General features: G+C 54.9%; 1 protein-coding gene across 1 annotated transcript in view; it reads left to right on the top strand.

Annotated features, from left to right (window-relative positions):
* TLE5 (TLE family member 5, transcriptional modulator) overlaps positions 1-8,410 on the top strand; it is a 29,265-nt gene extending 20,855 nt beyond the window's left edge. The window contains 7 exon segments of the mRNA XM_042782332.1: positions 97-234; positions 820-917; positions 3,479-3,542; positions 4,981-5,025; positions 5,568-5,630; positions 8,024-8,098; positions 8,189-8,410. Coding sequence (XP_042638266.1) covers positions 97-234; positions 820-917; positions 3,479-3,542; positions 4,981-5,025; positions 5,568-5,630; positions 8,024-8,098; positions 8,189-8,410 — 705 coding nt within the window.
* Positions 8,411-12,201: the final 3,791 nt, after the last annotated feature.

The raw sequence follows: 12,201 nt of genomic DNA, 5'->3' as shown, positions 1-12,201 counted from the left end.
AGGCCTGGTACCCCCAGCTTCCGGGTCTTGGTCCCCCCCCAAGTTCCCGGGGCCCGGTGCCCTACCCAGCTTCTAACCTGGTGCACCCCCCTTCAGCTTCCCAGCCCAGTCCCCCCAGCACCTGGATGGGGTTCCCCCAAGCGCTCGGGCCCAGCGCCCCCCACTCCAGCTCCCCGGTCCTGTACCCCTCTCCGGCTCCGGGCCGCCTCCCCACACACTGAGCCAGGCCGGGCGGTAGGTGGTCTTGGCCTGCTTCTGGGCGCTAAAGGAGCCCCGGCGGTCACCCCTTGCTCTAGGGCTGCTTGGGGGTGGGGGAGCCTAAACTGGGGGAGCAATCCGAGGCGCACCCCTCCCGGAAGAGCGCGGCCCTGGGGAAGGAAGCTGAGGATCTAGGGGTGAGGATCCCACGGAATATTACGGGCGTTAGGAGACGCCCCTCCCCCAAGGAGACTTTGCAGAGAGGCAACCCCCAGGCGGTTGGAGCTTTTCCGATGTGCACCCCCTCCCTGGGCGCTTTGGAGGGGAGGTAGAGGGCGCACCCTGCCCCCAATCAAGGGCAGGCCTTAAAACGCACCCCACAGCCTATGGGGCGAGGGGGGGCCAACACGCGGCTCCGGGCGCACCCACCCCCTCGGCTTTTCCCGGGAAAGGCGGGGGCAGGAAACGGGGGCGGGGGCCGCTCCAGAGGCTGTAAACACGGGCCCAGGAAGTGGAGCACGAGGGGGGCGCTGCAGCCGCGGCGCTGCCGCCTCCTGGCCACCCTGGGGAGGAGGAACGGCCTGGCCCTCCTGGCCCTGACCCGCCGCCCCCACCCGACAGGGCTCGTCGCACCTACCCCAGCAACTCAAATTCACCACCTCCGATTCCTGCGACCGCATCAAGGACGAGTTTCAGCTGCTGCAGGCCCAATACCACAGGTGAGCTGGGGCTGGGGGTCTCTGGAGAGGAGGCTGCCACCCCTCATATACATGGATTTTAAAAAATGTACTTACAGAGAGTCATATCATGGGCCAGTTCTAGATTAAGCACTTGGTGGATCATCACTCCTTTATTCTTCAAAGCTGTCCCATTTCATGGATGAGAAAAGCGAGGGGGAATAACTGAATGACTTACCCAAAGATGCAGCTGTCTGCCTTCAGATATCACCCCCCAAACCTCAATAGATAAAGATCTCTGGTGGCTTTGAACCGCCAGCCTTCTGATTAGCAGTCAGATGTCTTAGGCACTATGCCACCAGAGCTCCCAAAAGATCTTTGAGCAACTGGAATTAGGGGACAGACCAAAGACTCCTGCCAAAAAAAAAATTTTTTTGCTATCTCTCTGCCCAGTTTTGGAGAGAACTTTTCTGGCATCCAACAGTCTCAAAGGAAGTTCTCTCTCCTGAATGTAATCTTGTGTGGTGGGCCAGGTTTAAGCAGAAGGAACTGTTACTGACTTTGTTTTATACATCAGGAAAGTGAGGCTCAGAGAGGTTAGGTGTTGCTTTGAGGATGCACAGCGAGGAAGGGACGAAATAGATTTGAATCCAATCTCTCCAGGTCTAAAAATGCAGATAGTCAACCCTTGGCTGTGGAGGGGTCCTCACCCGGGGGTCAGAAGGGGTCCCAGGACCAGAAATCCCAATAGAGCCTTAGACCTTCCCTGAACCTGTTTCCCCACTTCAGAACTGCTTTCTGGAGGAGCCTGAGTTTCCTTCAGGAAAAAGGGGGAATATCTATTTATTTGTTTTTTAACAAATACGCAGTCTTTTTGGGTACTCCCCATGTGCTAAATATGGAACATACATTTTCTTGTTCCACCCTTCCTGTTGTCCTGTTATTGTACCCATTTTAGAGATGAGGAAACTGAGGCACAGGGAGTTGGAGGGCCTGAAGCCAACTCGGCAGGCAGGCCCCAGGGACTTGGCACTAGTCCTGTGATGTGGAGGGTTTAGGGGCTTCACCTGACCCATGCCCACCTCATGGTGATCAGTCCCGAGAATCAAAGGACAAGTTGGACCCCCCTCTAAGCTTTGGGCTCACTGTCTGCTGGGTCTGGATGCTCTGCTGCCCTTTGGGGGCTTCTGCCATTCTGGCACACCCCAGATTGGCCAGGCAGCATGGGTCCTTCCTCAAGAAGGGCCAGAGATCCAGGATTTGGGGTAAAACTTTTTTTTTTCCTTTTTTTTTTACTGTTGGCAACACATGCACATTTTTAAAGAAAATAAACTTCGATGGGGGCTAAGAAACCCCAGCTGTATACCGCCCCTGACTGTGGGATGTCGTGACCTGGGGTAATTCGGGGGGTAACAGTAGGATCCACAGGTACTTGTGGGTGCCAGGCCCTGTTGTCTGAGCTTTACTGTCTAAATGTATTGAATCCTTACCACCTCACTGTGGGAGGTTGGTATTTAACAGAGAGGGGGAGGAATTTGCTCAGGGCCACACAGCATGGAAGGACTGAGCTCTGAATCCATGGCTCTCATACCATGAGGATTGGCTGAGGTGGGTGTAGAGGAACAGCCAGTCTGTGGGGACCCCCTGCTTGGTTTGACTTAAAATAGGTTACCTCCTAATCCTTTTCGTGGGTGGTTGGCTCCACTGCCAGCTCCTTCCTGCCCCAACGCCCTTGTGGGGGCTTTGAGAAAGCTTCAATGCAGATTGACTGGGGAGCCACGGAGAGAACAGAGGGTCTGGGTCTGTAGTCCTTGTAAGGAAAGCAAGAGGGAGGGAGGAATGGAAAGGTCTAAGGGCTGGGAGCTGGTCCATTTGACACTTCTGGCAAATCCAGGCTCACAGAGACAAGGTGCTTAGGCCACTTCCAAGATTCCCAAGTTCATCCCAGCCCTCAGCCTTGTCCTCAGCCCCATGCTGTTTCTATTTTTTTCTTCTTGCCTCCTGCTGTGTGACCTTGAGCCAGTTGCTTACCCTCTCTGAGCGTCCATTACCTCATCCATCCATTACATCATCCATCAGAGTGAAGACACTACCACTGACCCCACTGAGTGACCATGTAGAAGATTCTAGAATCCCTGTCTGACCCAGCATCAGTGCCTTTGATCTGATATCTGTTTTTTTGTTATCCTTTTTTTTTTTGTTTTTAAAAAAACTTTTTATTGTGATGTGGGTAAAAGTTTACCATGCAAATTGGTTAACCATTCAAGGATTTGTACACGTTTTGATTCATTGTCATCGGTTTTCTGTTGCCAGGCCTGGAGGGCTGGTTTCATCACCCCCATTTCACAGTAGGGAAGTTGAGGCTCACATGGCTCCTCCCCAGGCATCACAGGGACCTTGAATGTTGTCAGCTCCCCTTCCCATCACCTCCCCGTCCCTTAAGTCCACCTGGACATGGATTCACCTTCCAGGAACGGGCCCAGCTTGCCTTTGCCTGGGACTTGGGGAACGCTTTACCTTCTCCTCGGAGCCTCAGTTTCCCCTCCTGCACTATGGGGGAAGCTAACATGGATCCCCACCCACTCTCCCCTGTCCTTTCTCAGCCTGAAGCTCGAATGTGACAAGCTGGCCAGTGAAAAGTCGGAGATGCAGCGTCACTATGTGATGGTAATGTCGCCCCAGCCCCTGGGCCTGGTGTGCTGGGGGTGGGGGGAATGAGGGACCCCTGATCGGCTGCCGCTTCTGCCACAGGCAGCTCCTACTGTGGAAACCACAGCCGCCACCTCTGGGAGGATTCAGGGTCTGTCCGTTCTCTGCTCGGCTGCCCCTGCTGGGCTGAGCCCACTGCTCTGGCCTGGCCACTGGCCAAGGCAGTGACCAAAGTGCCAAACTGTCCGGTTGCAGTCTGGCCTGCCAGGTTCCCGGGCTGTCCTTGGCAAGAGCCACCAGCCTGGTGGTAAGAGCCAGGAACTGACATGAAGGAACTGCAGGATCCTTCCCGCCCACGGCCTGGCCATCCCAACGCTTAACCCTTCCATGCCCGAGCTTTCAAGAGGGCCAGAACTGAGCCCCCCTCCTCCCCCTGCCTCCTTAAACCCTGCTTATTAGGGGTTGTAGCCTGTTGTTTGCAGCCCTGCCCTTCCAGGCTGCCAGAACCACTTGCTCAGATTAATACCTAGCAGGTGGAGTTTCATGTGAGAATCTCGCCACTTTGTTTCACCCTGTGCCCAGCAGTGCTGGAGTCTCGAAAGAGTACACAGCCCAGACTGTCCTGGCTGTAGGGGAGACAGAAGCAGACAGAGGGGAACCCCAGACTAGGGGAGCTCAGAGCAGGATGCTCCCTGAGATAGAAACCCAGAAGTCTGCGTAGAAGATGGGGCATTGCAGCTAGGGTATTGAAGAATGAGTAGGAGCTTGCTAGGCACAGGTGCTTGAAAATGAACTTGTTCTTGTGGAGGGGGGTGGTCATAGGGAGCCATGGGTGGGTTTAGAGCAGAGGAATGGCAGGGTCAGATCTGGGGCGTGGGGAAGGGGGCTGCTGGCCCAAGAACCAGGCCCCAGCAGGCTTTGTTTATCCTTGATTATTTATACCCAGGGAGGCCAACTTTCCGGAGTCTGAGGCCACCCGCAGACAAGACACATAAAGATAAAAGATTAGGACCCAGGGAATGGGGGGAGGAGAGGGGTCACCATAATTAGTCCAGGAACCAGGGGAGCCAGGCTGGGGTTGATACCTAACGCCCCCCAGCTCCCCGTCAGCCCCAGTAGGTACAGGGATCCCTGCCCCTCTCATGCACTGTTTCTGTCTCCCCCGCTCCTTTCTCTGTCTCCTCTCTCCCTCTGTCTGTCTGTCTTGTGCCGGCCCTCTGTTTTGCTGTCTCTCCCTGCTTGTTTCACTGTCTCTGCCTCGCGGCCTCTCTCTGTCTTGCTGTCTCTCTTTTTCACTGTCTCTCCTTGTCTCCTCCATCTGTCCTGTCTCTGCCTGTGTCTGTCTGGTTCTGCCTGTCCCTCTCTTCTTGCTGGCGCTGACAATTGCTGTCACTGTCCACCCCCACCACCCCCGTCTCTCAATGCCCCCACTCTCCCGCCTGTCACCCCCACGCAGTACTACGAGATGTCCTACGGCTTGAACATTGAGATGCACAAGCAGGTATGCCCCCCGTTGGCCTCTCCTCCTCTCCTTCCCTCCCAGCCCCCCCAGGCAGGTAGACTCCTGCTGCTTGGCTGAGCCCCAAGTCCGCCCTGTTATCCTGTTACCATCCTGTTACCGTCGCAGCCCTCCCCCACACTCTTCTGTAGTCTCCCAGCCTCCTGGGGAGTTTTTCTCCCTGGCTGAGGCCCCCCCATCTCTCCTTTGTGACTATGAGGGGAGATGACTTGTGTGCCAACACACTGCATGACCCTCAGAAACCCCTCACCCCAACCCCTCCCCGGCCTGACTTTTACTGTCCATGCCCCCGACTGGGCTGATGTTGGTGATGGCCATAGAACCGTCATGCAACAGCCCCACCCCCTCTTCTTTCCCTCCCACGGAGCACTCACCACCTACCACCTATTGGGCACTGGCTCCGGGGGGGTCCCCCAGCAGCTGAGCCTGGCTTTGGCCCAGCACCCTTGCCCCTGACTGTGGCTTGGGCTGGGCGGGCTCTGCTGACTGGCTCCCTGGGCCACACTGAAGTCACTGTGTTCTAGGCCGAGATTGTGAAGAGACTGAATGGGATCTGTGCCCAAGTCCTGCCCTACCTGTCCCAGGAGGTACATGGGGCTGTCTGGGGGTCTGGGGGAGGAGCGGCAGAGGGGCCCATCTGGGGCCACCTGGCCCTGTGATTGTGGAAGACTCCCCAGGCTGGGGGACCAACAGCAGGCCTGTGTGCAGGTGCTGGAGGGAGGGGCTCACCCTGCTGTGTGGAATTCCCAGCCCCAGTGAGTCATTTTCCGGTGAAAAATGTCAGATATGCCAGGACTGCACCAAGGGAATTTTCCCCTCCCCTCTTCTGCCTTTTACCCTTCTGAGCCTCAGAACACCTCAGGCCAGGGACAAGGGGGTACTGTGGCCCACATGTGCACACAGACACACACAGCTACAATCACACACATGAAGAGATACAGCCACATAGATGCACAGAGACACATACGCACAGAGGCAGATACACACGCAGACACACACATGCACACGGGTACAGACAGACACGTGGGTACAGACACACGGCTGCATACACGAGCACACAGCTTCACATGCAGATACACGCTTGGGTAGAAACAGACGTACAGAGAGATGCACACACAGCTAGGCATGGCAACATACATTGGCACACAGACACATATACTCACAGACATAGACACCCACACAGACATACACAGACACACAATCAGATCAGTGCACCTGCAAGTACATAGACAGACAGAAGTGTACACAGCTGTGCACACACAGACAAGTGTACATATAGACAGACATGCTGGCACATGCCTGCACACAGACATAGGCTGACACGGATGCACCCCAACATGCACACTAGGTGCAGAAGTGCACACGTGTGTGCGTGCACACACCCAGGGGAGCCAGGCACCTCGCTCTTCCCCTTCCTCCCCCCACCCGAGACACTTCCTTTCAAAAATTCTTAGTCTTTTGTTGCTGAGAATACACACAGTGGCACGTACTCCAGTTCAGGTTTCTCCCCGTGCCGTTCAGGCCACTGGGGACCGTTGTGCAGCCATCATCACCCACCTTTTCTGAGTTGTTCCTCCCCCGTGAACATGAATTCACTGCCCCTAAGCTTCCTGTCGAACCTTTCGAGTTGCTGTTGTCAGTTTGATCCCATAGAGAGTTTTCAAAGGAGCCCAGCACTTAAGGCAGCCAGTCTTTACTAGTTAAGATGAACAGTGTTTGACTGTAAGAAGACTTCAGGGGACATTCTTTGGTTCAAGGTTTAGTCTCTGAGACTCTTGGTGTGTGACCTCTCCACCCTACCCCAGGCAACCTCAGGCCAAAAAAGGCCCAAGTCCTGTTCTCCTATACCCAAACAAAACCGTGAAGTCCAATTCTGACTCATAGTGATCCTGTAGGACACAGTAGAAGTGGCCCATAGGGTTTTCAAGGCTTTAATCTTCACGGAAGCAGACGGTCTCATCTTTCTCCCACACAGTGGCTGGTGGTTTCAAACCTCCAACCTTTCAGTTAGCAGCCAACCCCTTAATCACTGTGCCACCAGGGTTCCTTCTCCTGCTCCCAGCTGGTCGATAATTTATCATTTCCTCTTTAATCTCTGTTCACACCCCCGAGTCCTTCAGATGAAGTACTGTATAATAAAATGTCCTGGACAACAATTCCCCGGGCACACAAGGACACAGTGAAAGCCCCAGAGAAAAGGGGCACTCAGGGCATTTGCCTGTTAAGCAAAAGGTCCATGGTTCAAACCCAGCAGCTGCTCTGGGGAAGAAAGATAGAGCAACCTGCTTCTGTAAAGATTTACAGCCTTGTAAACCCAGTGGGGTCACTATGGGTCGGAATCGACATGATGGCAGTGAGTTTGGTTTGCTTTAGATTTTTGTTTGGAGCCCTGCTTTCCTTTCTTGGTGGGGGCTTCCTGGCAGTCAAGGCAAAAAGGGAGACTGGTAGATTCTGGTATCTGATAGCAGGAGAGAGAGACAGACTCTAGGGACATCTGTGGGGGGAAATGCCTTGAACCTAGACTCAGGAGACCTGGGTTTTCAGCCCTCCCAGAATCCACTGGGCCTTCCCCAGCTGTGGAGGGAGAGGGACTCCAGTCATCGTATCGCAGCACACGATCTCCAAGCTTTGGGGATCAGGACTGCCCTGTACAGTTGGGCAGGTTGCACACTGCACAAAGTCCCCTGCCTTTTTCTTCTTCACACACGGCACAGTGTTTCTCTTGGAATCACACCAAAGCGTCATCCTAAGTCCCTGCCACCAATTCCTTTAGGTTTTCCATGTATCTCGTATTTGTCACCATGTTTTAGGTGAAGAGACTAAGGCTTGGGGAAAGGCTGGAGAGAGGGGACTTTCTGGTGTCGTGGGGTGGCCTAATGGTCCAGCTGGGCGTGGGGTTTCTCCTGGATTTTGTGGGCACCCCCCAGGATGGAGGCATTATCACCTGACTCCTCTGTCCACCCCACCCCTCTCTTTCCAGCACCAACAGCAAGTCTTGGGGGCCATCGAGAGAGCTAAGCAGGTCACAGCTCCTGAACTGAATTCCATCATCCGAGTAGGTCCTGGGCCTGGGGCTGGCGGGTAGGCAGGGTGGGTGGGCCCCGAGCCAGTGACAGCTGACACACCCCCTTCCTCGTCCCTGCAGCAGCAGCTCCAAGCCCACCAGCTGTCCCAGCTGCAGGCCCTGGCCCTGCCCCTGACCCCACTGCCCGTGGGGCTGCAGCCGCCTTCGCTGCCAGCCGTCAGCGCAGGCACGGGCCTCCTCTCACTGTCGGCGCTGGGCTCCCAGGCCCACCTCTCCAAGGAAGACAAGAATGGGCATGACGGTGACACCCATCAGGAGGATGACGGGGAGAAGTCGGATTAGCGGGGCGGCTGGGGTTTGGGGGGCGGGGGGACAGAGGGGAGACGACAACACAGTGAGAAAGGAACACTCAGCTCAAGCCACAGTATAGCTCGTGATCGATCGGTTCAACTCCGATAGTATTTATGGTAGCCGCCGGCTGGGGCCCTAGCTCTGCTGGTGTGCTGCCCCCTAGCTTTGCACCTACCCCCCGACTCCCGGCCTCCCTCCTCCCGCCTTCCAGCCCCTTCACCTGCTCACACCACCTGTGAGGCCCTCTGAGGCCTGGAGGGGAAGAACGAGAGGCCAGGTCCCAAAGGGAGCAAAAACCTTAACAAGGTCGACACCCCCTGCACTTCCTTGTCTGCACATGTGTAACTGACAGTCTGCCCTCCAGCTCTTTGGGGCACGTCATGGCCACCCTCCCTGGCACTGCATGCGATAAGATGCTAGCTGCCCCCTCCCCACCCTGGGCATCCCTTGTCTCTTCCTCCCAGACCCAGTTCCTCTCTTTCCTCTATCTCCTGCCTACTCATCACCCTGGGACGCTCCAGACCCACCTGGTCCTCTCCTTCCCCTACGGAAGGGGGGCCAGGGGGCAGCAAGCTTAGCTGGGACCAGCAGGGTGGGGGTGGGTGACCCACGCTTCCCCTCCCCCCTTCCCAAATAAAGATGAGGGTACTAAAGTTGTCTTGGTTTTTATTACTGGTTTTTGTTTTTTCCTTTTTCCAGTACACTAGCTTGTCTTTTAAGAAGGAATATTAAAAAAAAAAAAATGTTTTGAAAAAAAGCAACACCCACACCTGTGTCTGTATATAGCCTTTTAGACTGTCGGCTTTCTTTTTTGTGTGTTCAGTCATTCGGTCTTTGCGGAGAGGAGTGGAGATGCTGTATAGAGGGTGGGCTTAGCTGTGCCTTTCAAATAAAGACGTGAGAAGGTTGGTGGCTGTGTTCCTGCCTCTCTGTTGTGGGCTGCTGCGTAGTACCCCCCATTCCCAGGGGAGGGGGGGACTTCCTTTGAGTCCGAGTCACTGTCCCTTGTGTCCTGCAGGATGGGAGATTGGGTCCAAGGTGAGTCAGGAATTGCACCTTTGTGCATAGTCCCAACACCTGAACTTGATGCTTAGCCCAGAGAGGGCAGTTGGTGGCTTTTAAGTTGCACAGCATGGCCATGAGGTTGAGCCAGCTGCTTTGACAGGTGGGATAAAGGGCTTCCCAGGGGTCCCAGAGCTAGTAAGTGGGGGAGTTAGTTGCTGAGCCCCAGACCACAAAGCTCCTGAACTACATGTTTCTTAGAAATCAGAGATCAGTCTAGTCATACCTCGTGCACACACATACACCGTTTGCATAGGTCAAAGACTGGGTCCCCCACAGGGGTGTTCATTGTCCAAGGAACACCCAGAAGGCCCCACCTCCAACACCCCCTGGGGAAGCTAGAAGGAAAGGAGACCCCTAGCCCTCAGATCTTGGCCTTAACCTTTTGCTGCTCTGGGACTTGGGATGAGACCTTGGGGCCGCCCAACCAGGAAGGGAGCGCTGGGAGTCCCAGGTGGTGCAGACTAACTAGAGGAGCCTGGGAGGAGAGGCCTGGCAATCAATTTACAGAGAATCAACCTTTGAAAACTCCGATCGTAATAGTCAGATCTGAAACTGCTCCTGGAGACAGCAAGCGCAGGCAGCATTTCCTGCTATTGTACATGGGTCCGTAAACAACAACCAAGGCGTCCCCCACACATCATGTTGGACAAAAGGAGCAGGCACAGAGAGGAAATGCTGTGTGACTCCATTTATAGCCAGACTGCAAAGAAACCTCGGCTTACTATCTGGGGGCTTACTATCTGGGGGATGTCGTGGGAGTCACACCCTGAAACTTGAAAGGAACCAGAGGGGGCACGGAGGCAGCCTGGGGGGGGGCAAGTCCTGCTGTGGTGCTTGACCTGGGGGCCGGGCCCACCTTCACTTCGTGGTCATTCACCAGTGGTTTGGTCACAATTGATGCGTTCTTCTGTATGTGTGCTACACTTCACAATTAGGAAAGTTCTAGAAACTGGAGTACCCTTGGCTCGCATGGTGCATTCTGAATTCCTTCACCTGGGCCCAGGACTCCTTACAATCACCCCCGTTCAGCAGCCAACTTCAGCATTTTGTGATCTGTTGCCTCAGGGCCTCTGCACAAGCTTCCCAGTCCCACCCCACCTGGAACAGAGTTGTTTTTTTTTCTCTCTCCTGTGTTTTAACCCTTCCAGACTTCCCTGTCTCAGGGTATCTCCCTTCTGTCCTTCCTTCAAACGGGGGTTCCAAAACACCCCGCTAAATCAAAGCAAACCTGTTGCCATCAAGTTGACTCCCAACGACTCCAACTCCCAGCAGCCCTGTGTGTGAAGCAGAGCCATGCTGCCTAGGTTTTAGCTGGTCCATAGCTGTGATCTTTTGGAACCATAACTGCCAGGCCTTTCTTCTGAGGTGCCTCGGAATGCGTTCAAACCACCAACCTTTTGGTTAATAGTCAAGCGTTTAACCATTTGCACTATGCAAGGACTCTGACATCCACCCGTCCCCAACCCGCCATCAATTCCCAGAGTCTGAAGGAAACAGCAGCCCTTATCGATGCATGGTCACAGAACTGTTACAATTATAGGGTGTCCTGACTGGGTTTAAATCCTGGTCCATCCTCTCATAACTGCATAATCTAGGCAAGTAGTTTAGGCTTCCTCGCTCTAGGCCTCAGTTTCCTTATCTATAAAATGGGTATAACCACAAAACCAAGCCTTGTTAGAAATGACCTATCATTTTAATCCCCGGAAAGTGCTTGTAACAGAGCCCAGCCCCTTCATTCAACAAACTGAGTGGGTACACACTATGAGAAACACATCAGGGAACAAAATACACGGATGCCTGCCCTCAGAGCTAAGGTCAGGAGCCCTGGTGGCACAACAGTTAGGCACTCTGCTGCTAACAGAAAGGTCGAGGGGGGGAATCCACCAGCAGCTCCATGGGAGAAAGACCATCTGTTCCCATAAAGGTAACATCCTAAAACACCCTGTGGGGCAGTTCTACTCCCTCACATGGGGTCACTATGAGTTGGAACCAACTCCCTACACCTCCACATGGCTGGAGTTAGACGGGAAAATAAATTCTTAAAATGTGTTCACGGAGGAGACTCGTGGGTGCATTGAGGACAGTAAGGCAGAGAAGGGGTGGGCGGGAGAGTAAGTTGCATCCTTTGCAATTCGCAGTAGAACGTTAGGGAATACACCAACAGCTCCCAGGGCAGATCTGGGTTCAAACCCGACCTCCCACCCTAATTACTGACTTGGGGCGAGTGAAGTCCTGAGGCTGACCTGAGTTTCCGGGAAACCGGTGAGAATGAGCAGAGATCCTGCAAAGGCCCCCTTACTGTCACTGTCGGCGCACATTATTTGACTACTTATTGTTGTTATAACCCGGGGGTGGGGTGGGGTTCTGCCTGCCATTACCTTGTCCTTGACCTCAGGGGTCTTCCTCTGGGTCTCGGGGTCCTTCAGGGAAGTGGAGGGGGCACACAGAGACGCACACATCCGTAGGACCCCTCCCCTTCGCCCTGGGATCAGTCCCAGGAGGGGTCAGGGTTGGGTCTAGGAGCTGCCGGGGGCGGAGTGACAAGAAGGTCCTAGGGGAGTGTGGTCGGGCTGGGAAGCCGAGGCTGGCGGAGGCGCCGTCCCCAGCCCCCTCCCCGCCGCGGCCTCCCGGCGCTTAACGACTCCGCCGCCAGCGACCTCGGCTAATTGATCCGCTAATGGGCCCCGCGCTGCGGCCGCGCCTAATGAGGCGGGAGG

The sequence above is a fragment of the Orycteropus afer genome, unplaced genomic scaffold (genome assembly GCF_000298275.1).
Source record: "Orycteropus afer afer isolate SDZICR_OR568_19922 unplaced genomic scaffold, OryAfe1.0 scaffold00291, whole genome shotgun sequence".
NCBI lineage: Eukaryota > Metazoa > Chordata > Mammalia > Tubulidentata > Orycteropodidae > Orycteropus > Orycteropus afer.
The sequence above is the reverse complement of the archived record's forward strand: the minus strand, read 5'-3'. Positions and strand labels throughout refer to the sequence as shown.